General features: G+C 47.2%; 3 protein-coding genes across 7 annotated transcripts in view; 2 read left to right on the top strand and 1 right to left on the bottom strand.

Annotated features, from left to right (window-relative positions):
* The window catches only part of LOC135378985 (zinc finger protein 431-like), a 102,819-nt gene that overhangs the window by 53,265 nt on the left and 23,918 nt on the right, over nucleotides 1–25,636 (top strand). Inside the window, exon 1 of one of the 5 annotated variants that reach the window (XM_064612197.1) lies at nucleotides 22,543–22,628. The exons of the other annotated variants lie outside the window; for them this stretch is intronic. The gene's annotated coding sequence lies outside the window, so the exon portion shown is untranslated. Of the gene's footprint in view, nucleotides 1–22,542; nucleotides 22,629–25,636 lie in introns of those variants that run through there. 5 annotated transcript variants of the gene reach the window in all.
* LOC135375639 (uncharacterized) lies at nucleotides 58–3,243 on the bottom strand. Its single transcript, XM_064608315.1, has 2 exons — nucleotides 2,506–3,243; nucleotides 58–2,178 (listed from the first exon to the last, which is right to left on the bottom strand). Exons 1-2 carry the CDS (start codon nucleotides 2,941–2,943, stop codon nucleotides 298–300), a joined length of 2,319 nt encoding a protein of 772 aa, XP_064464385.1. The 5' UTR covers nucleotides 2,944–3,243; the 3' UTR covers nucleotides 58–297.
* Nucleotides 13,384–15,367, top strand: LOC135379167 (uncharacterized). Its single transcript, XM_064612412.1, has 6 exons — nucleotides 13,384–13,499; nucleotides 13,633–13,677; nucleotides 13,828–13,914; nucleotides 14,050–14,106; nucleotides 14,358–15,087; nucleotides 15,144–15,367. Exons 4-6 carry the CDS (start codon nucleotides 14,068–14,070, stop codon nucleotides 15,365–15,367), a joined length of 993 nt encoding a protein of 330 aa, XP_064468482.1. The 5' UTR covers nucleotides 13,384–13,499; nucleotides 13,633–13,677; nucleotides 13,828–13,914; nucleotides 14,050–14,067.

The following is a 25,636-nucleotide window of genomic DNA, read 5'->3' as shown; positions in this document are numbered from 1 at the left end:
TTAAAATATGACAAGCATCGCACGACTAGTCTCTGGATTTATACATAGAAATATATTAATATAAATATTTAGGAAAATTGAAAAATATGCACAGATATGCACAGTAAAAATGGAAAAAGGTAACTTAAATATGAAACACAAACGTGAAGATATGCAGCCTGAGCCAAAGTCGAAGACATGTATATGGAAAAACATTCAGTAAATTATGAAGCAAAATGGATGAATATGCATTAAAACACTTGGCAAAGGTGGAGCCGCACAAACTAAATGACACGTAAATCCACAGTCTAGCCATAATTACAGAACAGCGGCAGGTGAGTTATCTTTACCAGTCTTCCGTCTCTTTCTGGATGAATCGCCCTGATTGGAAGTTGTTTTGGCGGCATCACAGAGCGAGGCAACCTGATGGTCACTCTTCTTGTTATCTCTGAGCTGCAGCCCACGGGACTGACGAGGGTCAACCAACTCCGGTAGAAGGCTATGCGAGTAGAACAGTTGAAGGTGGCCAATCATTTTGCTCCAGAAGCCATCATTTCTCTCGATCTTCTGGACAAAAATTTCCTCGCCAGAATATACCACAAAAAGACAAAACTGACGTCGAGTGATGTGGAGCTGTCCCTGCACCTGATAGTGGTAGTCATGGTTTTCCTTCAACGAAATATTACCAGAGTTATCAATAGTGCAAAAGGTGATTTTTTTTGCCCGCACTCCCTCCACAGGGGTAAGGGGCCGAGCCGAATAAGGGCACTTCACTTCCACGACAGTGTCATCACCGACAAGCCCATCAGGTGTTGCAGCAAGGTATGCAAACTCCTGATCAACAACAAGGCCGCATGGTGAAACAGTCACCCCTAACTCATCCTGCAGCTTAGCAATTGCAATGGGCTCAGTGTCGCGACCATATCGGAGAGCCTCAGTGTCAAAATGACCATAGAGCAAGGAACGAACAGTACTTGCACTGCTCGTTGCATCTCGCATCTTGCATACCTTGCCAAAATTAGAAGCGGTGAGTCGCTTTCGCCTCTCCTGCATCCACAAAGTTCTCCCTTCTTGACCTCGAGTATCAGCCTCGAGCTGCTCTGCATCTGGTTGGGAGAGCACAAGGGAATCCTTGTACGCCGCAGCAGCTTCAACATAGTCATCGTGGTTCATGTCTGGAGCATCCACTATGGAACCATAGTGGTTGTCGCTGGAAGCACGCTTGCAAGGCGCACCTTCAAGTGAACGCTTACAGCGAGCAGCCCCAGAACTCCGATGCCTTATGCAAGCAGCACGAACAGCTGCTTTACGCTTCAGCATAATTTTTGCATACTTCCCAGGGCTGGTGTTGTACACTGCCTTATGTAGAGCACGATGGTACTGCTTAGAGTTGAAAGACACGACAGCTCCTGAAGCCCGCATTCCGAATGATCCCCTCTGGGAAAAGTTTATTCTTTTACCGCCAGAAAACTTTGCAACGAGAGAATTGAAATGTTCTGCAGCATTATTGTTAACGTCAAGGATCAAGCTGCTACCATTGTTTGCCAAACGACTCATCGCTACAAGGATTTCATTGAAAAGTCCGCATTTCCTGAGCTCTGGGACGTGATTGACTTCCCCTTCTTTTGGACCACTGCAAAAGTAACCCGCACATTTTGCGTGGTCGCCGAACACATGGAGTGGCCCATTACGGATATCAGCCACCAGGTTCCGAATCTGATCTTGTTTGCTGAACTCGGCCTGCTCTTTGCGATAGTGAATAGCCCTAGCAACTCCAACTCTTAGTCGAACAGCATTATCCAGAAGTAGCTTCTTCAACGATGGGGGAATGGGGGTTGTTCTCTTTGCCAAAGCAACATCTCGAAGACGACTTACATAGTTTCGAAGAAGGTGGTTGCGACATTCTACCTTCTGAACTACCTGATGCTGGTACGGTGCAGCTTCAAGAATTGACTTGTATGTGCTCGAATCACCGTCAGCGATCAACTGCAAGTACTTTACCCCGTGCAACTCAATGCTGCGCCTGAAGCCTTCAACGACGATATCCTTCTCCATACTGGTAGAGCTGCTGTCCCAGTTCTTGAAGCACAGATGCTTTTTTGGGCTCGACCCTGCCTTGGAACTTGCGCACAGTGTACAAAATTTGTTCCGGACGCCTAGGAACAGTACTTTCTTTGTGCGGTACCCAACAATTACAGCCTGCAAAAACGAAAAAATGTCAGGATTGTATTCCACAAAACTCTACCCCCAATGACAATGTTTCGAGGAATTATGCATTTGTACGCGTATCATACGAATTAATGCCACAGGATGTATACCACTCTAGAAAGTGTGTTTACCAAAAGACAGCAGTGCCACTAATAGCACCAGAGGGGTCAACTTTTTCCTCCAAATAAATGCTCATAGTGTTCTTTCCACAAATGGTGGGCACAGACTTCCTGTATATCCCGTCTGCCAAGCGGTGTGCAAGATAAATCCTCCTTTTTCGGGCACCTTTATTAAGTGTAGATAAAAAATTTTACTTACCAAGCCAGAAAGAGCGTCGTACTTGTTCTTGTATGAACGTTTGCACCAAGCACCATCGGCAACGACCGTAATTATAGGAAAACCGTCAGCATCGACGTCCCCAGCCTCCCTAGCTAACCGAGCTTCCTCAATGCCTGCTTTTCTTATTTCTTCCCAAGCTGTTTCGTCGATTCCTTTAGCAACAATATCCTGATACTTACTGTACGTGCTACCAGCCATGCCGGGTATGTCCAGAGCACCTAGGAGCTCGCGAAGGCCTGAGAAACCAGAACCTATAGACACGATACCGTTCACTGCTGAGGAATTGACGTCCATGCGTTGTTGAACAAGTTGATCAACTGGTGCCTCTGTTGTGACTACATCTTTCCTCAGACACATCCTGCACTTCAAACTGAAAGAGCTACACAGACCTCGCCGATGTTCTGATACAATTTCCATGTCAGCCAGGCCGCAACCAAACGGACTATGTACCGACAAACTTTGCAAAGACGAGAAGAAGTGATCAATCTCCACTATACGCCGACCATTCACACTGCTTGTGCGCTGACTCTGTGTCTGGTGAACATTGCCAGTATCGAAAGATGAAGATCGACTGGGTGTAACAGCGGCAGTGATTGGAACGGGACTTGCTCTGGAACCGGCAAGCTCGTCACAACCTGAACTGCAGGGGACTACATTATCTACCTCAGCTGAATCAGCAAATGACGAATTTGAAGGACGAATTTCGCTTGTGCTCGAAGCGAAACAAGCATTCCGACCGGCATCAGTTACAGTTTGAGGAACAACACTACCACCAAAGGTTGAGCCTACAAGGGTATCTGCGCGATGTGGAGTCGTCGAAGTGCAACGATCACTGGGAACAGCACGGCTGGAGCATCCTGCATTACCAAAATCTCTCAAATCCGCAGGCTCCGTCACATGCCTGCCTCTACCACGTAAATTCGCAAAGTCCTTCTTCTTACGTTTCCGTTGTCCGTAGACGTGACTTCGAGCCATAATGGGTAAATACTATGAACACGCAGAAAACACACAAGGACAGAGAGCAAATGAACAGGACAAGAAAGTGAAAAAAACGCGTAACTTAGCCACGAATTGGTCACTTCAGGACGAACCGCCGAAACCACGGACGCCGATCAGCTGCTGCGCAATACGCGGATGGTTACGAGCGGACTACGTTCGGGCGCTGCGAGCGGACGGCGCCACCTTCCGGAATCAGTGGTAAACGCCTTGGATGCATGCCTGTACTCACTTTTAATTCTTTTTCGGAAAAACAGAATGTTAAAAACACACAAAAAACGCGTCATTTGAATCCTGAAACATGTCCCCGGTTAACCTCAGAAGCGGATTGTTTTTATTTGCTTTCATTTATTTATTTGGATTTTTTGAAGCTGTAGTGACAAAATTCATTTCTTTTTCTTTTTAAAAAAAAAATTACAACGCTAGAGCGATATTTCAGTTCCCAGAGTTAAGATGTCTTGACGTCACCTTTCCGATGAAAGTTTCCGCATTCCGATCTGTCTCGTAGTTCAGCCACAAAACCTATGCAAAGTTCACATAGAAAACAGAGGGGTTCCCACCTTCAGGGGTCCGTAAAAAAAAATTACAACGCTAGAGCGATATTTCAGTTCCCAGAGTTAAGAGATCTTGACGTCACCTTTCCAATGAAGGTTTCCGCAATACGATCTGTCTCGTAGTTCAGCCACAAAACCTATGCAAAGTTCACATAGAAAACAGGGGGTGGTATGTCCTCTTAAGAAATAATGGCCGCCCTTCGTTCTGCGCTATTTGCATGCACTGGGTTAGCACTAACAGATTATCGTCCAACATTCGTCCCTTTCTGAACCCATTCTGCAATTCGCGGAGCACCCCATTTCCCTCCACTCAGGCTTGGATTCTTTCCTTCAAGATCTGCATCTTTCTGATATGCTGCAGGGCTGAGCTGCCCTCCAACTTTGTATCCCCCTCGGTTATTAGAAAACTCTGTCGCTTTTCCGTCTTCCTTCCCTTGATATAATTCGAGAATTTCTTCGCGTCTTTTCTATCCTTTTGGTTTATTTCGGTCATCCACCTGTTACCGGCCTCCCTAATTTTGCGTTGTATTAGCTGCGCCGTTTCCGCTTTGCACCGCTGATAGTGTACCCATTTTGTTCTCACTATTTCTATATCCTCGCCCTCCCTCTTTGCCCGCCTATGCTCTCTGGTCGCTTGTTGGCGCTTTTGCCTCGATAATTTGACCTCGCTATCCCCCCAGCCCTTGGGTCTCCGCTTTGTGTTCCTTCGGTGGGTTTCTTCCTGCCTCCCCTCGGTCCGTAAAAAGCCCATGAAGTCTGAATATGTCCACTCCCGTTCTGCACTTTCCTCTACCACCTCCTCCATCCTCGCCGCTATCTCCTCAAGCTTGGCCCTGGTCAAGAAGCCCCTACCTCTTTCCCTTTGCTGATCCTGTGCAGTGTCCGTATCATTAAATGTCATTGTAATACGCTTATGATCACTTCCCAAATTGTTATCCCCCTCCTCCTCAATTTGCATCTCGTGCAGCGAGCAGTATATGTCCCTTGACATAAGTACATAATCTATGGAAGAGTGGTGGGAACCTACTTCCCATGTAATCTCCGCTGAGCATTTATCGCTGGTATTTGCCATAATGAGGTCGTGCTCGTCGCAGAATTCCAACAACATCCTTCCCGTTTGGTCCGTTTTCCCATCTAGCTCGTGTATATGTGCATTCATATCCCCCATGATTACAATCTCGTGACCTTTTCGTAGCTGCCTAATGTCTTTAGACAAACATTGCATAATCTCTCTATTCCGATCCCTGGCGTTCCCCGTCCATAAGTATACCACACACACGATCACTGGTCTCCTCCCCAAAGCTCCCTGTAACCACACATGTTCTCGGCACTCTGTATTCACTCGCCTCAAGTCCATTGACCGTTTGATCATGAAACCCACCCTGCCACCATTTCTTTCCCCTGTTTTCCTATTGCACCCCCTTTCTTTTGTTTGCTTGAAAGCATTAGGGAATAGCAAGCCCACACCGTGGCTAACCTTTCCCTTCCCTTTTTTCTTACTTTGCATTAAACATATCCCCCCCTCCCATACATAATCAGGGTTATATGGCGGGCATTCCTCTTCCCTGAGATGTGTCTCCACCGCGCCGAAAAGTGAGATATCTTCCTTTGCCAGCTGAAGTGCCAATTCGTTCCATTTCCCCAAATTCCTCCCTCCTTGTATATTTAAAAACCCCACTGTGCACCGCTGCTTCTGTCTTCTACATTTCCCTCTAGCTCTACGTCTCTTCCTGGTATGTGTTGTGGTTAGGCTGGTCCCTTCAGCTGCCTGGGACCCCCCCCCCCCAAAAAAAAGCCACTGCTCTGCGTCCTATTCTTCCCCCTATGCGCCTGGCTAAATCCTCATTGTAGTGGATCCCATCTCTAGTAAAGGGAGAAAGACCCGCCTGGTACACATCTTGGTTGACCTCTATCAGTTCCGCTCCATATTTCCTAGCCACCGCCTTTATTGCTCTGTTTGACATCAACACCTCTCGCTCCACTTCTAAGGCTTGACCCCTTACTTCGGGGATAGTGCACACAGCGACTCGCGCGTCCTTGTTGAGCTCTCTGACCTCCAGTAGCCCCTGTTCAAGATGACGCTCTATTGCCTTAGGCCTTCCCTGAAATATGTCATTTACTCCAGAGTGAATGACGTAGAGGCTCCCCCCTTCACGGTTTTCCCACAATATTTCCTTCATCTCTTGCACGGCATCTCTCATGCCTCGTCCTGGCTGCGCCACCACCTCGACTCGTGGGTCTGCTCTTACTTTCCCTATCACCACCTGTCGGACCCTGCCTACGTTAGTGTCCCCGATTACTACCACCCGCGGCTGCTTGTCCCTGCTACTGTCGTCCCCATTCGACTGGTCCTTTCCTTATTCCAAAAATGGGGCAAATGGAACAAACTGCTCCAGCTGCTCGTCACTTTTCGCACTCGATGCCTTCAAAGGTGATTGTGCCAACCCCAGATCGTATTTTTCAGACTGAGCTCCCGAGACCGCGTCCGCCCAGCTACATGTCAGTTCACAGGGATTCTGTTGTTTCCTGCCTCCACCGACCGCCTCCTTTTCAGCCTTCAGCTCTTGCACCTCCTTCTCCAGGTCCCTAACCCTCTGTTCGGCCACTTCCGTCCTCGCTACTGCCGCTTCCAGTCTTTCCTTCCATTTCGCCTCCATCACCACCAGCTCCTCTCCGCTTTTCGTCAACCCTTCAACCATCATGCTCATAAATTCATCTCTACACGCCACCGTTTGGGCCCTCGTCTGTTCTTCTCCTTCCGTTCTCCCTTGCCTTTCATTTTCCGTGTCCTCCTTGAGAGTATCCTTCAAAAAGCCCACCTGTACACATAGGTTGCACAGAAAAGCCTTCCCTTCCGCTCATTGCTCATTAAAAGGTGTTTCACATAGGTAGCACCACCTCTTACATCCCTCGCATTCCACCATGTCCTTGAAATCAGGGTGTCGAACCGAAACGTTTTTCGTTCCGTTTACATCATAAACGATCCGGTACCGGTTCTGCTCCGGAGCAAAAAAATAACGGTTCATACCGGTTTATAACCGGTTCCGCTTCTGCTAGGAATATTCATCCCCACAAAAAAAAAAAAATCAATGTTACAAAATGTAAACCCGTTTATTCCGCATACATGGTATTTAATATTAATAAACAGCTGTGAAATTGGTAGCTCCTGGTTCCTGAAAGTTACTGTCTGTTCAAATGGGCTTTCTCCTTTCTTGAAGCACATATGCTGCAAACGGACTTGTTTGTCGTCATGTCATACGTAAAGTACTTTCTTGCTGGATTGGAGCAATCGCGTCCCATCCGAATGTCTGTTGCTACTGTCTAGCCAGCAAGCACCACCGCACGAGAACGACGCAAATCGAGGAACACCTTCACTCACAAACACGCTCGACGGCTCCGTTTTATTTTCTTCGTGTCCTGTCCACAAAAGAGTTGCCACTTCGCACGGGCTTGCCCTCGCGTATACGTAAATGTATTCAACTTAGCTGCTCTCAAACAAGGGACGCGTTGCGCGACATTACCGATAAACAAGCCGTTATGCAGCCCCATTGGGTCGCTGTTTAGTTGAGGAAAGTTTGCGGTGATCAAATTAAAACGAGCACTACGGCACATTGCTAGAGTCACATGTACCTCTAAGTCTGTGTGCGTGCGCGAACGATAAACCATTACAAAGGGAGCCTAAGGGTCATAGTATACCGACATACATTCCACAGTAACCGTAACCTAGTATCCATGACATGACTTCAAAGCACACGACGTCTGTTTCATTCGCCTATGCGTAGTCTAGTCCAAACCGGCGAAGTTTTTTCTTGGACCGAAAACCGTTAAATATATTTTTCGGTTTCCCTCCTGAGTGAAAAAAACTTATACGGTTTCGATTCCGCTCCGGTTCGCACCAAAATAGCGGTTTTTTTCGGTTTTCGGTTCCGGTTTTCGGTTCGCTCCGACACCCTGCTTGAAATCCTCTTTGTCCACCTGTTGCCCCTTCTTCTGTCGCGGCACCGCTTGGCCTAACTCCCACGTGGTTTTTCACGTCAGCACCAAACCACTTAGCTCCGAGCTCCGCGCTGTACACCTGTCGCGTACGCTATATTTACCTATCCACCCTCCACACTAACACTAAGCACCCCAGAAAAACTGCATGCAATACTTATCTTTTCCCACACTTCAAAACTTACCGCGAAGAGCGTCTGTCCTCGGGCCAGGTAGGGCCATGTCCTCGCTTCCAGAACCCTAGGATCAACCCCCGATGGTCAGCGCCCTCACAGAGAATGCGGGAGGATACGAACTTTTCGAATCGCCGGCGCGCGTGGCCATTCGGCAGGCCGTACCAAGCGCAGAGAGCGATCGAAGGGCCGTGCCCTAAACTTCGCATTTAGGGCCTTTAACTCCTGCTCTACATTATACCTTTTTTCAACTTCTTTTACCCTAGCCTCTAGTGCTTCTCGTGCTTCCCTTTCCGATTGGAGTTTCGTTTCCAACCGCGTTACAGCTTCCTCCCACGTGGCCGTCGATTCGGCAAGCCTGCGTGTCAGCCTTTCTTCTACTTCACGTATGTGTGCGTACAGAGTCTGCATTCAAAGGCAGCGCCCTGTGCATCCTCGATAGTCTCAAAAGGTGTTTCCTAAATCTTCCACCATTTGGAACAACTATCACACGCTACCATGGCGTCTGCCGATTGGCATTTTTCCGGATCGGTTCTCCCCATCGTATCCGTAAACCCCCTTGCTTCTAGACTCCTACCTTACGCAACAACTGCTCAAAGAAAATAAATTGAAAGTACAACTTATCTTGCGTTTGAAATGTCCGCTCTTTGGCCGCGTGCTGCACTCGCTCGCTGCTCCGTCAATTGCAAACCATGACCTTCAAACCCTGACAATGATGTTTTTTTCGCGACATCCGTCGAGCTTGGAGACAACTATGGCATTCCGAGTTGCTCGCCATATGAAAGGGACCTATTTGGTGCATCTTCGGTTGCGCGCAAGTGTAGCGGGAACCGAGTTGCAGCAGAAAGTTGCATCGTATGAGTCGACCCTTATAGAGGCCGCGTACACGTGAAAGTTCACCAGTCCTCGGCTGTCGCATGTCCTTGATGCAGACACCTGAAGAAGCAAATGCTGATGCACAGGTAGGGGAACGCTGTACCGATGCGATCTGTATTCCGCCGGATTTTACTTGTGTTTGACATTTTTGAAACTCGCACAGATGAATAGGCAGAGCGTAAGAAGAGTTGGGTTGGGTGGTGACACATGTGAAACGTAAGCAAACAAACAAACAATGAAGGGACACCCATACAGTGGCTCTGAACTGCTAACCAAGGTTTACTTCCATTAACAACATGCATTGCATTGTTTCCCTTTTGCCTTTGTGTTCCCTTCTTTATTCCTTTCCTCTATTTATGATGAATACGTCTTTTACGCCGTGCATCTGCTCAGCTGATGACATAAGCGAATAAATCAACCCAAAGAATAAAAAAATATTTCTACAAGACGTCACAACTTGTAAGATGAATCCCTTCATGAACCTTTTGTGTTATGGGCATCTGTTGTGGAATGCGTAACAATTTGTAACAATTTGTGAACGACATCTCAGGAGAAATCACGAATAGACAATTGTGTATGGTATGAGAGATTAAAGGCTGTGACGTCAGTCTCGAGAACTTTTTTTTTTTTTTTTGTGCCGTAAGGGTTGACCGGAGACTGCAACGACTAGAAGTACAGCTCCCGTTAACCTTAGTAATAACATGGGAAGAAAAAAAAATGCCCTCGTTCCGTCATATGCGCTAAAAAGTAATGAAACATGCACGCATCTGTGTAGTAAACCTGGTCAAAACATGCAGTAAAAATGTGTCAATATATGCGGTAAAAGCTCGAGCTGTATCTGAAGCTATCTCGCACACTGCCAGAAAGACGATTTGGTTTCTAAATGTAAACTTTTTATTTAACCGGATATGTTGGGGTTGCAGTGAAAGATGATGAAGAGGCATATTCAGAAAAAATAATACAAGGAACAATGACAGGAACTGGTGAAAAAAATGTTTGCCACCATGCAGACACCATTCAATATTGTCTGGAGTGAAGTTCTGACGCCTATTAGTGAAATGTTCTTCTATGTAGTTCAAAAATAACTTCTCTGCACTGTGAGTGGAGCATACTTGAAGGCTGAAAGTAGGTGTGCGTAGAGATGCGAAGCCCCGAAAAAAAAAAAAAAGAAGAAGAAATTGAAATTTTGGGGAAAAAAAAGTTCTTTTCGTGTTTTTTCCTCGCCTCCGGAAAATTGCCCAAAATTTCCAGGCGACAAATTTTAAAAATGTCGTGCCTTCGATGCGTTCCAACCCGCCAACACTGCCTTAGGTGCCTATAATCTGCCTACCACCAACAACTTACAGCTCCATCTGTCTGTTCCAAGCGATCGCCATCACGTTCACACAATGTCGGAGTTCTGGTCGGAGTGGATGGGTTGTTCCAATTACCTATCGCTGAGTACATAGCAGCCTGAGCCTCATAGGACGCTCCGCTCTGCATTTATGCCTCGAGGGTGAACACTACTAAAGTTTCTAGCTCATTGTATGCTGTGGCTTGGCTGGGAATGCTTCTACTCAGCAGTAACTGAGTTTCTTTCCATTTTTTTAATTTTTGGAGAACCCCCCCCCCCAAAAAAAATAAACAAACGTTTTTTTTTTTCGAACGATTCAATATTTTCGGAAATTTTGCATCTCTAGGTGTGCGTGGGCACAACCTACGATAGGGTGGCGTTAGGGACCGAAGCAAACAGAACGCCGACTACTTAGAGAACTGCACATCCAAGGTTCTTTCGTAACACTGCGTCAAATTTTCTAATAACCTTTGCACCGACTGGAATGGCAACCTTTGCGAGCTCCTCGCGTACACATTTCACCACATCCAAGTATTCCACGAGCAGAAGGCCTCCCGTTTCAAGCTTCCGGATGGCTCGCGCAAAGGAAGACCAAGTGGGTTGTTCACTAACTGTACCTCCATAGCTAGCACTGGCTTTTCAAACAGCGCTCGCACTTCTCTGACGGCGCTGCTGTCCTTGGAACTGAACGTGTTCACCACCTCCTTCAAGTCGCCGAAGTGAGTTGCGTAGAAATCGACTGCCTCCAACCAGGTGCGCCATCTTGTGACACAACAGGTTCAGGAGGCAGGGGAACGTCTGGCATCATTGCTCGGTATGTTTCTCTTCGACTTGTCGCCTTCACAAAAATTTTCTTCACGACTGACACCATCTTGTTGACGTGTGGGTAGGGCCCCCTGACTTCCTCTGCCACGCGCTTGAGGCCGTGCTCCAAACACGTTGCGTGCACGAAGGCTGGATAGAAAACTTTTGGGGTTGTCAGCAGCCTTTATCGTGTACTCAGCTACATGTGTGTAAAATATCCTAAAGTTCTCTCCGCCCCCGCCTGGCCAGAGTAGCTTGAGAGCGTCGTTTACGAATCTGGCTACGGTACGTGGTTTGTTTTCTGGAATGTTCAACTCGCAAGCAGATAAGGCCTCTGGACCTTTGATTATCATCAAGTTTTGCAACAACAAGATGCGCTACGTAGCGACCGCAAGCGTCCGTCTTCTCATCTGCAGCAGCCCACATTGGGCCGTTTCCAACAGAATACCTTGTTTCGTTCACGGCTTTCTCGTACAAAAGAAGCAGGTAATTCTTTCGGACAGTTGATTCTGCCGGTATCTTTCTGTGAGTATACTTCTCGATGCATTTTCTTAATGTCGGGTTTTCGAGTTTGTGCCACGGAATATATTAACCGTTACAAAGGCTTCAGAGAGGTCAGCACAAAGTTTGTCAAACTCAAGGCGAGAGCTCACGGCGTGGGGACGTAGGGGCTGTGAAGGGGCCGCAGCGCCACCACAGCCTTGCACAAAGGGGCGCTCTATTTCCCATCGCCATCCAATGCCTCCCGCTATCTCTCACCATGCTCCCGGAAGGAGCAATGACGTCATCCGCGGAATACGACAGCAGCGGCCCCTAGTGGTGAGGCGTCGCTCGTAGTGCCCTCTAGTGGTGTACCCTACACAATGGTTAATCCTTCTATTCATCGGAGATAATCCGTCTATTGGGGGCTGCATTGGAAACAACACCCCATTGACCTACAGAGACAGAAAAAAAAAACAAAAAAAAAACAAACAAAGAAAAACCTAGTCAGGGAACATAAACAGCCGTGACAGTTGAATTTCTGCGAAGTAAATAAATACTAAGGAATGACCTTGATTTTGCGTCGTTAATAAGCGTCTTTGCGCGTACATGTGTCACAAAGCGAGCCCCATTTACGCTTGTTTGCTCGAGGGATTCTCGTTTGTAATCCTCCCCAATGCGTGAAAGCCCGTGCCATTGTAAACATCAAAAGATGGAACTTAACTGTTGCTCGTCTATACACCATTTTTTTAGGGTCAATGGGAGAAGGGGATAATAGCCTGGAACCAGCTCCTTGCGGAGCTCCTTTCCTCCTCTCGGGCTGTGAAATGTGGGCGTAGATAGGGCACCTGCCAGCCTTTCTCGGTTACGTGCGTGAGAATTAAGTATTTTTTCGACGCTTCGGTGAAGTGACAGCAACGTGGTCAGGACGTGGCATGTCATACGCTCACGAGGGATCGTCTGGGCACCATTGTGTCGTTTTTGGGTGCACTAATAACCAGCGAAAACGTAAACTGCTTTCGCAAGAGGTCTGCACTGAGCATAATGTCCGGCGGGATAGCTGTGGTTGCGGCATGTTTGCGCTGCATCGTTTCCCGGCTGACGAGCAGCTTCGACAGCAATGGTTGGTATCCATCAACAGGAAGAACTTCGAGCCATCGTCTTCTTCGGCGCGCGTGTGCTCAAATCACTTTGTTGACGGAAAGCGTACTCCGTTGAATCCGGTCCCCATGCTGCACATGGGGTACGCGAGGAAGGTTGGTGAACGGCGTGTTCGATGTTCCCTCGGTAATGCTGCGTTTCCACGTTTGTGGACATTTTCAGGTGTTAGTAGGAAGACGGCGCCTTGTCAGAGTGAGCTACGAACCACCAAAAAAGAAGGTATGTTTATTCGACCTTTGGAATAGATCGGACCGTTGCAGTTTATGTTAATGATTCGTACTACAGCAAAAAGTAACGCTAATGGTGCAAAAGAAAGGAATCGGGAGCGGAGGTACAGCAGATGAAGCGTTGCCTCAAGTTGTCCAGTGCGAACCTGAAGGCCGCATTGACAGCTGCGACATGGAGGTTAGATATTACACGTGATCATTGCCTTCCTATTCCTGTGATTTCCTCTGACAGAAAATGTATTTAATTGCCATCTAGCTCCCGTGCCCACATAGAGAAGAAAGTGCGCAACCTGATGTGTCCTCACTAAGTGAACTACAAATACAATACCGGGAAGGTTTCCAGGAAGCCGCAGCGACAAATTCTTGCAACACACAGGTTGGTTCCAGTGACCCATCACAATGAGTAAAAACAATGTTGCAACCAGTTACAATGTTGCAACCAGTAGCTTCTCTAAGCTCACCCAGTAGTGACACTGGAAGTCTGAATAATGATCTTTGGTAATTATTAGGAGGCTGCATCTGAAGCACTGGAGGATACAGATCCCATTGAAACAGTAAGTCTGGCATCGTATCTGGTATACATCAGGACGATGTTTTGAATAGGTAGTGGAAAGCACTTCAGTGCAGATGCTTGAAAATGGTCTTTATGCTAAAAAGTGACGACCGGAACCGTGTCACTGATGCGCATAAGTTTCTTCACTTAGTCTCCTGTGAAGACTCCAGCATCCTTTGAGCAAACGTGCCACGTGGCAGCTAATGAAACCGTTCCCTTCTCTGCTTCTACTGTTCAGGTTGGTATATTTCTACAGATACTGTGACAACTGCACATGTTTCATATCAAACTGATTATATCTGAGGTCCAAGTTACTAATCAGTGCTGTTGCATCACGATAACACTCTTATGGCCTAATCTCATATTCTACCAGGACACACCGACACAGCTCATGGCAGAAGGTTTAGAAGGTACCGATACCAGAAGAGAGGTATGTAGAATGGGTTTAATGGAATTTGCTTGCGACGTCATGCAGCATCCATGTGTAACACCGTATCTTACATCATTTGTTGCATGCATAGTCCCAAGAAGCCAGGAAGTCTAACTGAACCGAAAACTATTACTTTTGGCTGAACCGGCCGAATAATATTTTCAGTTAAACTCTCTGCAAGAAAGAGGGACTTATGAATTTTGTTTGGCAAATTGTTCCATTTCTTATTGGGACATTTCTTTCTCCCAAAGGGAGTCCTTGGCAGCTCATCTGGTGATCATGTATATGCCAAGTCAGCACTTCACCACAGTCCCCAGAGGCATGCCATGGCCCATGACATGACACCTGATGATATACAGTTCTACACTGGGCTCTCACATGAGGTTTTCATCAACTTGGTGCATGCTGTTTCAGTAGTTGACCACAAGAAAGGGAGGCAGCTTACCCTGGAGGACCAGGTACTGCTAACCTTGATGAGGTTACGGCTGGGACTATTGCTTGGGCACCTCTCTAGGATATTTAAGGTGTCTGTGACCTGTGTTAGTATGACAATCATTCGTACAGTGAACAAACTGTGCAAGGTGATGGAGCACATTGTTATGTGGCTGCCTGCTTCTTACATACAAAATAGCATGCCTCAAAGCTTCAAGGAGAATGGATACAGTAGTACAACGTGTATCATAGACTGCACAGAAGTTCCTCTGCAGCGACCAAAGAAACTGATGGCCCGAGCCCAAACGTACAGTGCATACAAGGCAAACAACACCATCAAGTTTCTGACTGCTATTGCCCCGAATGGGTTCATAATGTTTGTCTCGCAAGCATATGGTGGCAGGGCGTCCGACAAGTTCATTATGAGGGACTCTGGAATAGAGGAGAAGCTTTCCAGAGGCGATGAAGTAATGGCAGACAGAGGGTTTTCTCTTAGCCTTCATTTGCAGGTTGAAGGTGTGAAGCTGAACGTACCTGCTTTCACAAAAGGTAAGTGACTTTTCTCATTTGGTGAGACCATGTTTCATAGAAATCGACCTCTTCAGGGAAAACACAGCTCAGTGAGAAGGAAGTCACAGCAACAAGGAGGATTGCGTCTGTGCGAATTCACGTTGAGCGGGCAATTAATCGGATCAAGACATACCGAATCCTGCAGCATCCCTTGCCAATCAAGTCCAAGGAATTAATCAGCAAGATTGTTTTTGTTTGTGCAGGTTTGTGCAACCTAAAGCCTCCACTAATTAGAGGCTGTGAAACTGATGCTGAATAATGTAATAAAAGCAAGATGTTGCAGTATCCTTTAAAATTGTGTCAGCCTTACTCGGTCACAGAAAATGAAAGACAATTTATAAAAATCTACACTAGTGTGCACTAAATGTTTCAGATTGTCGGTAAAGCAATACTCAACACCATGTCTAGCAAGAAGCGAAAGCACTTAGAGTTTTGTTATTGCCTTGTACATGGCGCTTACATTCCATTCTCCATTTTGATGCTTTTGTTCAATAATCGGTAGCAATGCACAGAAGTAGAATTTTCTGAGGCGCACAACGGTCCGAGATAAAAATGCGGCATCAAGTGGCACTTTGACAAGTACATCCGTCACTTCCCCACTGCTACTGGCTGTCCATACATAAAAGTAACATTGTCTCCTTCCGGAGCACATCATCTGGAACTGCACCTGGGAATAGTACCCATTTGGACCGTTTTGTACAAGCACATACTCATTCGCACTGGACAGTTTTACGTCGTACTTTCCTTTCTCAATCAGCATCCTGCAGTTGTCGACATGTGGGCACTTTATCTCCAGAATTGCATTGTCTGACTCAATGACACCATCCGGCGATGCCGCTAGCCAAGGGTAGTCCTCGCTCACAAAGATCCCACAGCGGGTTACTGCAAGCCCTGTCTTCCTAACGAAGTGGTCACGAGCAACACTTTCGCATCGTTTGCCATGATTTGTGGCAGCATTTCCAAAGAATGATGGTGCCACAATGCTTTTTGCTGCCTTCTCAAATGGAGTGGATTCTTTCTTTGGCACTTTTCTGATATTTGAGGCAGTCATCCTCAGGCGGCGTGCTTCAAACCAAAGCTCAGTGTCTTGACTTCGTGTACGACTTTCAAGTGCCTCCGCAGCAGAACACGAGAGGACAACAAAATTGTTGAAAAACATGTCGCATGGTGCACAATCGTGTGGCAGATCACTTCCTCTGTCATGGTTTCCATGGTTTCCAGCTGTTTCATTCTGGCACGGCTCAACTGCTGGCGACTGGATGACTTGTTCCGGTGTTTGGGGTGGAGCATGGAGCGTGTGGTAGAGCAGAGTCCCTGAGAGCAAGCAAACAAAACAAAAAACATATTAATAGTGGAGCGACATATAATGCAAAGTAATAGGACATTGCAGCATGCTACTGCAAGACATAATGAAGTGACAGACTGGTTACAGCAAATTTTTCACCTCAAACCCTCATCACAGCAAGGTCGCCAGGGCTAGTCAAAGTGTTTTAAAACCAGAGGCAGCAGTGTCAGTAGATTACGACAGAAGGAAAATGTTGAAAACAAGCCGGTAAAAGGAAACGTAAGGAACACAAAGGTAGGGACAAGGAAGGACGGTACATAAACAAATTAAGAGAGCACTATTCTCCACATGCGGTACGAAGCAACAAGGTTTGATATTACTCAAATTACCTTTCGTATTAAATAGAAATGAGACCGGTGAGGTCCTGACAAATTCTGAAAATTTCTTCTCTCCCATCGGTGGGTCGGTTGCAGCTCTCTGACGTTTGTCTTTTGGCACATCACTGTCAACCGTCCGCTTTTGTAGCCTGAATGTAATGTCTTGTAATACGGCTGGCTCGACATTCCGCTTTGTGCCTCGGTTCCATTCCATGGTGGTGTCTGTACACGAAATACCTGTCAGGCCTTTCGACACAGCGAGGTCAACCTTCCACAGAATTGCACCGACGTGGCTGCACACCTTGGCTTGGCCAGCCATGCATGTGCACCCAGCAGTCACAACCATGCCGCTGTATTTTGCACAGGCCCAGGAACAGTGCGGTTTGTTGCTGACTGACTGGGACGGCCTCACTTTGCCTTTCACGTACACGGTATCATTGTTGATTCTGTGTGCCATCAATTTGTCTACCCAGCCGCACTGCAGGTAGTTATAAGATTCCAGGCTCTTGTACGCCTTGGCTTCTTGCAGATCACACGCTTTCGACTGCAGGAGGTAGCAAATGATATCTGCGGACGTGATGCTCGGCCAGAGTTTCATGTCCTCGCTCCATTCCTTGATATCGTCGGGATGTGCGTAGTGCTGTCCATCTAAAATCACACATAAAAATAAGTGTCATCAAAGAGCAATCACATCGTGACCGGTGTACTAAGTTGTTATAGGAGAATTTATTGACGGTAACAACATACAACACACCCGAGCCACTACCATGTACTGTACGAAGTTTTCGTAATTCCCACTACTGGCTAGCAAGGGCCGCTAATAGCTTAAGCAGACATTCATCCTTACATGATGAACACAAAAAAACCGAAGGCAATACGGGAAACTAAGAGGACAGCAAAATCCAAATTTTCACACACAGGAAAGAAGAATCTTATTCAATCACCAGCCTGATCATTGACGTTGATTGATCCCAACTTCTCAAAGCTCAACGTTAGGTTACATAGAGACGCACGATTTTGGGACAGATGCCAGCATGTGTACTATCTTTGCCGGATATTTGACGTGCATAAGCAGAAGCAAAGTCTCACCTGCAATCGTAACTGGCGTCTTTGGAGCCAACGATCCCGACGAGGTCGAAGCCATGCCGTCATAAAAAGTTGCCCAAAGCAGCTTTTATTGCCGATTAACAACAATGTCGAACAACAAACAGCGGAAATGTTAAACAACCAACAGTTAACAACAATAACAAAACAGTAAATAGAAACGAACGAGTCCGTAAATCAGGAAACTATGAAGCGCGAACACGAAGAAACACAGGCCCAGCGGGGATTCTAACAGCCCAGTATGGAGGAGCCGCTAGACGTCGTTAACGTCGCCTTGGAAGAACAACATGGCGACCCACAGCGGCCGATTTGTAAAACGGTGTATAGTTGAATGTTCCGTGCGTGCTTCTTTCTTACCTTCTTCACGCAAATCCTGCATAATAATGTCCTTCCGTCGGTGCACAAATCTGGATTCTCTGTCGTCCATCTCTTGTGGAGGCATGCAATAGACCTCTCCCTGTTTGTAAACCCATGACGTCATAGTGTTCGACAGCGCCACCAATTTGGTAGAATTGAACTACGTTCGAGGCTAGGGGCGAACAAGGTCACGCCCGAAAGCCACGGTCTTGAGGGGATTACGATGGTCCCTGTAAGGGACGCGACGTTCGGTCCTACTCTTCTTTCAATAGGAGGCAGCGAACAAGTGCTCATTCGTGGAACCTAGCCTTCCCCTTCCGATTTCTTTCGGTTTCAGTCTGTCTACCAACGTCATGATGACGTTTCTGGGGTACAGGTTTATTGATGGCTTGGGTGTCGGCATCGTAAGGAAACAACGTAAAAGTGGCAGACGAACGGTAGGCCCTTTAGAAGGGAACGCGTCATACTCTCTGTTACAGCCAGAGAGGACACAAGCTGCATTCGGCGCAACCAGAGTGGCGTGGACGCCCGCAGGGAAGGAATCGGAAACAGAAGACACGATGCCGAGTGTCTATGGGCAGATTGCAATGCGAAATATGGTTCAGATCGATACGTCATATGTGACGGGCAGGGAAATATGCTGCGACGTATGACGTGTGCATTTACATGCACCTAAAACACACCGCAAATCGTTTGGGACAAGGCTCAACTGTGCTTTCATGTCACCACTGGTGTAACCCATGTTCAGGAAAGAATATGTAGAGCTGAGCGCGGGTGCGGGTATACCAGCGGGTACCCGCAGTTACCTGCATATCGTCACGAATTGCGGGTAGGAATTCGCGACCGCTGCGGGTAAAATGCGGGTGTACCAGCAATGCGACCGCGGGCAATGCGCGTATGCCCGCATTACCCGCACTCCATGGCCAACTAAGTGATCCCTCTCTGTCACACACGAACTCAGCAGTGCCCTATATCGTTGGCCGTATAAATCCATGTGCCAGACTGCAACAGGCAAGTGCTGGTGGGTGAGTTCCATTATTAATGCTCTTTGAATTATTATTAAGGCTCTTTGTTGAATTGCAGTTTTATTGGCATACGATTGAAGCTGTCCGAGACAAGTAGCCAACACTTAGAATTTCCATTGTTTTGAAATTGAAACAGCGGTGAGGTGGACGAGGAACACTTCCCCCAGTGCGGGTATCCGGGTATACAGACAGCACTGCGTGTGCGGGTCGACCAGATAAAATTCTTGCGGGTGAGGGTGCGGGTCACACACATGCGGATACTGTGCGGGTCCAAACTTGCTTACCCGCACTCACCTCTAAGAATATGCATTTGCATGACTATCCGGTCTCTAGTGATTACGGCAACCCTTGGGGCCATGAGGAAATATTAATCGAGCAAAATTATTCTGTTAGTTCAAGGCGAGGATTTTGTTCACTTAGCATTCCCCAGAGGTCCCCAGGGTGGCTGTTATCCAGACATGTACAAGATACTCAAAAATGTACTTAAGATAAGATAATAAATACTGACGTTAGAATGTAATTAAGATAGAGTATAAATACATGAAGATTAAAGTAATTAAGATAGAGTACGAAATACTTCAAAAAGTATTTGAAATACAATTAAGATACTATTTATCCTTGAACGCAAAAAGTCACCAGTCACTGGTCAATGGGGCAAGTCGCCACTATGTGACATGAATCACCTAAACCCGGCGTATTACGCAAGCCGTCCCTGTGTGATAGGAATAGGAGTCATTTAAACACAAGTCCCAAAAAGGTGACAAAGAGATACCACATAACTCCACGAAGTATGTGTGACCCAGAACAAAGCAAACTTCTAGCAGATCCCTGCTCGGCGAGGTCAGAATTCGGCGTTACCGCGTCAGGGCACACATAATAGAACCCTCCCTCGCCAAGGATTAGTACCCACGGGGCAAGGTCTCTAAATGGAGACTTCCAAGAAGGGCCAATGTCCGGGTCAAGTCCGAGGGACTCAGGAAATTTCCACTGAACAAGCAAGAGAATGGAAAGACGAGACATAGAAAGGTTGACAGGGAGATCCAAAATATGTAATTAGAGTATTGAGTAGAAAATACCATAAAATGTATTTTAAATAGAGAACAAATACACAAAACAAAAAGTATTGAGTAGAGTACCAAAATACCGCATATTGTATTTAAAATACAGTATTTTAAATACAATACTCTAAATACGTACAAGTCTGCATCACATTCGGAAATAAGACCCCCCATTTTTCCCCCCAGAGTTATTCTTCAGGTTGACGGGAACGGTACGACTAGAAACAACTGCTACTCTACAAACTTGACGTTACCAGATTGTTCTCTGATTGAGAGTGATATCTAGGGCTGGGAATTCAGGCACCAAAAACGACGGAAGGAGGCAGCATCTGTTTATGTACTGGCAATTTCCCCGAGAGTATTCAAGTATCCAAGGTATTCAAACAATATGAAGATTTACTGAAAATTTACACAAATTACACAACACCAAGTGCAGACGTCGGCGACAAAAAAGAAAAAAATAAGCATAGCCTATTTACATAACAAGGAAATAACAAAAGTACTCATGCAGGAAACGAAAAGAAAAAAAACTGACTGTGACTGTCCCGAATCGAGCTAAGAGCCTTCCGTGTGAAAGTCCTGCACTTTAGCTCTCAGTAAATACTGGAGGGTGGTGCCAGCTGCCTGAAGCTTGTGACGTCAATCGTGCACAATGGGGATTATTTGTGGAGTTGGAACGCGAACAGTGTGACAAGGCATTGCGAACGTGGTGCCATCTTTTTTTTTTTTTTCAAAAATCCGGAATCAGAGATGCGCCTCGACTGGTATGCCCTCAGAATGTCCTATTTATGAAATTTCAGACGCAAGAGAAAGCACTGGTACGCTCCATATTGAGGACCAGCCCAGAGGCACCTCTGATCAAGAATATTCGGGTTTCACTTCTTCAAGTGCACAGTTCCAGATCAGCACAACAACAGTTGAACTGCAACCCGACAGCACTCCACTAGTCACTATGGATGACCAACCCACTGAGCGACATCGAGACCAGAGCAAGCCATGTGCACTTGCATGCGTGTTGAAAGCCAGCCTCGAATGTCACATGTTTGCACACTGTCACAATGAGTCTGAACAGTGTTCCACTACAACTTCAACGAATGTTCAGATGGGAGAGAAGGGTTCTGGGTGCAACATCTATCCCTCAGCGTTCTCGTGGTCTGAAAGTGACGAGAACCACTTGGCGAAGCATACTGATAAGAGGCCATACAAGAGCGATGTCTGCCCTGCAGAGATCAGCCTGGGCGGGAACCTACAGCAGCACAAGCACACAGATTCATGCAAGAAACCCTACAAGTGCGATGTCTGCCATGCGGAGTTCAGACGGAATGCCCACCTGCAGCAGCACAAGCGGAAACACACGGGTGAGAAGCCGTACAGGTGCAATGTCTGCCCAGCGATGTTCAGCCATAACAAACGCCTATGGCATCACAAGCGGGCACACACGGGCGAGAATCCATATAAGCGCGATGTCTGCCCTGCGGAGTCCAGTCAGGGCAAGCACCTACGGCATCACAAGCGGACACACGCGGGCGAGAAGCCATACAAGTGCGATGTCTGCCCTGCGGAGTTTAGCCGAAATGGGCTACTACAGCAGCACAAGCGGACACACACGGGTGAGAAGCCATACAAGTGTGACGTCTGCCATGCAGAGTTCAGCCTGAGTGGGCACCTACAGCGTCACAAGCGGACACACACGGGTGAGAAGCCATACAGGTGCGATGTGTGCCCTGCGAAGTTCAGTCAGAGCGGGCACCTACGGCGTCACAGGCGGACACACACGGGTGAGAAGCCATACAAATGCAATGTCTGCCATGCTGAGTTCAGCAGAGGCGGGAACCTACAGCAGCACATGCGCACACACACGGGTGAGAAGCCATACAAGTGCGATGTCTGCCACGCAGAGTTCAGCCAGAGCGGGACCCTTCAGCAGCACAAGCGGACGCACACGGGTGAGAAGCCATACAAGTGCAATGTGTGCCCTGCGAAGTTCAGTCAGAGAGGGCAGTTATGGGAGCACAAGCGAAGACACACGGGTGAGAAGCCATACAAGTGCGATATGTGCCCTGCTGAATTCAGCAGGGGCTCGCACCTACAGCAGCACATGCGGACACACACGGGCGAGAAGCCATACAAGTGCAATCTCTGTCCTACAGTGTTCAGACAGCGCGGAACCTTGTCACGTCACAAGCGGACACACACGGGTGAACAGCCATAAGCTTGCAGCCTCTGTCCTGCAGTGATCATCCACAACCCAAACTTGCAGTGTGATACAAGTGCGGTCTCTGTCCTGCAGCATATCACAAGCAGGAACCCTGAGGTGAGAAGCCATAAAAGAGCATTGTCTGTTCTGCAGACCTGAGGCACAGCACGAACCTGCAGTGTAGCAAGAAGACCTACATGGATGTGAAGCCATACAAATGCAACCTCTGTACTGCAGAGTTCATGTAGAGCAGGAACACACAAAGTTAGCGAACGTGCTGCTAGCGCTAGTCCAGCCAGAGCATGAACCTGTGGCTTAACATGTAGCCAGGACACACTTCAGACAGCGACCATACAAGTGCACAGTGACCACGTACACATGAAAGAGTGCCAGTGCAGTGCTGTTGCGTTTGCCAATAGCCCGAGTGGCTGGCGCAGGCCCCAGGGGGCATGCCAAAACCACAGTGTAAAACTCCAGCAGTACACAGTCTTGCTTTTTGGTAGTTTCTTAGTTTTATGGAAATAATTTAGATGTAGGTTTTATGTAGGTCGACTACGACAAGGAAAACACGGACTATGTTTGGGTTTTTGCCTGTTTCGTCTGTGTTTTCCTTCTCTCGGGGTTCAGTCATATTTCATCATGTATCACCAGTCAGCCTGCATTTTGACTCTTATTAATGTTAAACAAATCACATTTAAGACTTCGATCCTTATTGTGAAGGGGCCCATTATTTCATTCCCCACCACCAGCAATAGGGTATAGCGTATCGCCCTGGCGATGAAACTCCCCATTTATCATCTCACAATAAAGTTATTGTTGTTGTTGAAGTGTAGGGTATGCTTTCTCTTGAAACTGAACTACTATTCAATTTGTTTTTCATTAAACAAAGATACCAAATTATGCTTCAAAACAACGTCTTTTTGTTTTTGAAGAGGGGATTCGAAAGATTGAAGATTTATAAGGTTCGTGGGGGGATTTGCATAAGCTTCCTGGGATTCAGAAAATTCTCGATTTGTCCTATCTCTACTTTTCTCTCTCTCTCTCTTTTTTTGAGTATCATATCAGCTTATTATCACAGTGGTGTTGGCTGCGTGCATGAATTTATACGTTGCGGTAACAGCGACGAACATGAATGGTGCAACAGCTGCAAGGCGACATACTGAGCTTTGGAGGTTCTTACGCTCACCTGTGAATCCGTCACTACACGTTCGCCGACCGAAACTGAAACTAGTACACAGTTGTCTACAGGCTCCATTAAAATCCGCCTCGACCTGCCCCAAAGTGCCCCAAAACTCGTTTTGTCTGAGGCGTTGTAGCAAGAAATATCGCAAAAATGACGAAAAAAAAATCGTCGTTTTTTCGAACAGCCATAACTCAGCAATGACACCACCGAGCGGTGCCAAATTTACGCCAATCGACAGTACTTCTAGCCCTCTTCAAAGCTCCCACACAACCGAGCTTCTCCAGCGAGAAGGACTCTGACAGAGAGGGAAAGTTCAAGCGAAAAATCCCGTAGCGAGAAATCGTGCCACGTGATCTCTGCGTGCGTTAAAGGAGCATGGAAGTGGTATTTAACATGACTCGAAACCCTGCTTCATCTGTGAAGCCGTCCACAAGGAGTCACCATGCAAAATATTTTCGCTCTGCGGCGTATTGTCACTGCGCAATAAAATATACAAAAGACAGCCGGAAAAAGCAGTCGCGAATGACACACACGAGCCCCGCGTGACGTAGAAACTGCTCGGGGTCTTTATTCTTTGGTTTTTCTTCTCGATTCACGCGCCGCTTATGCATGCTGGAGCTGTGCCGTTGGACGTCACTGGTCACGTGCTGGAGCCCGTGACGCGTCACGACGTCTTCGCCGATGCCCTCTTTGGGTGTGGAGAGGGTTTTGAAAGGCGTGCGGAACAGAGCCTTGCGCACGCCCTGTAGGTTACCTGCGCTCATCGATCTTTCACGGGAGCTCATTTTATCCGTTGCAGAATACTTCGCAGCGTAAAACAAACAAAAAAAAATGTCGGGGGGTCACTTCCATGCTCCTTCAAGATTGGCCGCTCTTCGGTTGCCCTTGGCAACCGGATCTGGATGCCGAAGCGTCTGCTCTTTCTCACAAGGGGATTGTAATCGCAACTTTTTTGTTTCTGTTCCTTGCTGTGGCTGAAATGGTGCTGTATTGCACCGTCTACCATTTCGGTAGCTGAAAGTTGAAGCAGCTGAGGACAGTGAAGAAAAAGGCTTCTGCGCCCGAATTCGAAAGTGAGCGCTCTGTTGATGTGTTTAGCGGTGACGATGTCGTCAAAACACGAACAAGTACTTCTTTTGGTGCTGTCGACGAAGCACGAACAAGTATTTCTTTCCATGTAATGTTCTCGAGGCTGTGCCATTCACGAGCATATGTCGTCCCATCCAAGCTCATTTGGAGCCATTGTTTCAGCTGCCGGAGGTGTGCTGCAGCAGCACATCGTTGACTTCCGTGGCTGCCACTGACCCTAAAGTGAGGCTACTTTGTCAGGATCTCAACCGTGGGCATTCCCAGGCTTTTTCTTCAACGGGTGACAGGTAGCGCTAGGTGATTCGCGGGTGGGAGCAAAGCTTACAACCCTCTCTACCACCGCTTTACATGGAGACATGCGCTGCGACAGTGTGGGTGTTGAGAGATTCATTTGACATCATTCGACACCTGTGGATAATCATGATGGCAAGTCAAATCCCAATGAGTATCTGCTTTGCAGGGTCACGACTTTGAACCCGGTATTCAGGAAGACTTTACATCCAAAGTGTTCGAAACGGGGTGTCTCCCTGGTTCCAGGAATACAAGCTACAAGCCACAAGGTACTGGGGCACAGTTACAGATTAGTGATTACTACAGCACAAAGAAGGGAGCAGAGTGTATGAAGTGAACGTCAGCTGGCATCAGCAAGCTAACAAAAGCATTGGACAAGGTTCTACTGCCTTGACTGACTTTTGGTCGAAGGCAGAAGCCTGAGTGCATCGGACAAAGAGCCAGGGGGGCGAGAGAACTTCTGCACAAAAGAACACAAAAGGCTATAGTGCTGGAGTCTTCTAATTTTGCAGTAAAAGTTGCACAAAACTTCATTTTTTCAAAAACAGCTTTTCGCTCTACC

This window comes from Ornithodoros turicata, chromosome 1, assembly GCF_037126465.1.
Source record: "Ornithodoros turicata isolate Travis chromosome 1, ASM3712646v1, whole genome shotgun sequence".
Classification (NCBI taxonomy): Eukaryota; Metazoa; Arthropoda; class Arachnida; order Ixodida; family Argasidae; genus Ornithodoros; species Ornithodoros turicata.
The sequence above is the reverse complement of the archived record's forward strand: the minus strand, read 5'-3'. Positions and strand labels throughout refer to the sequence as shown.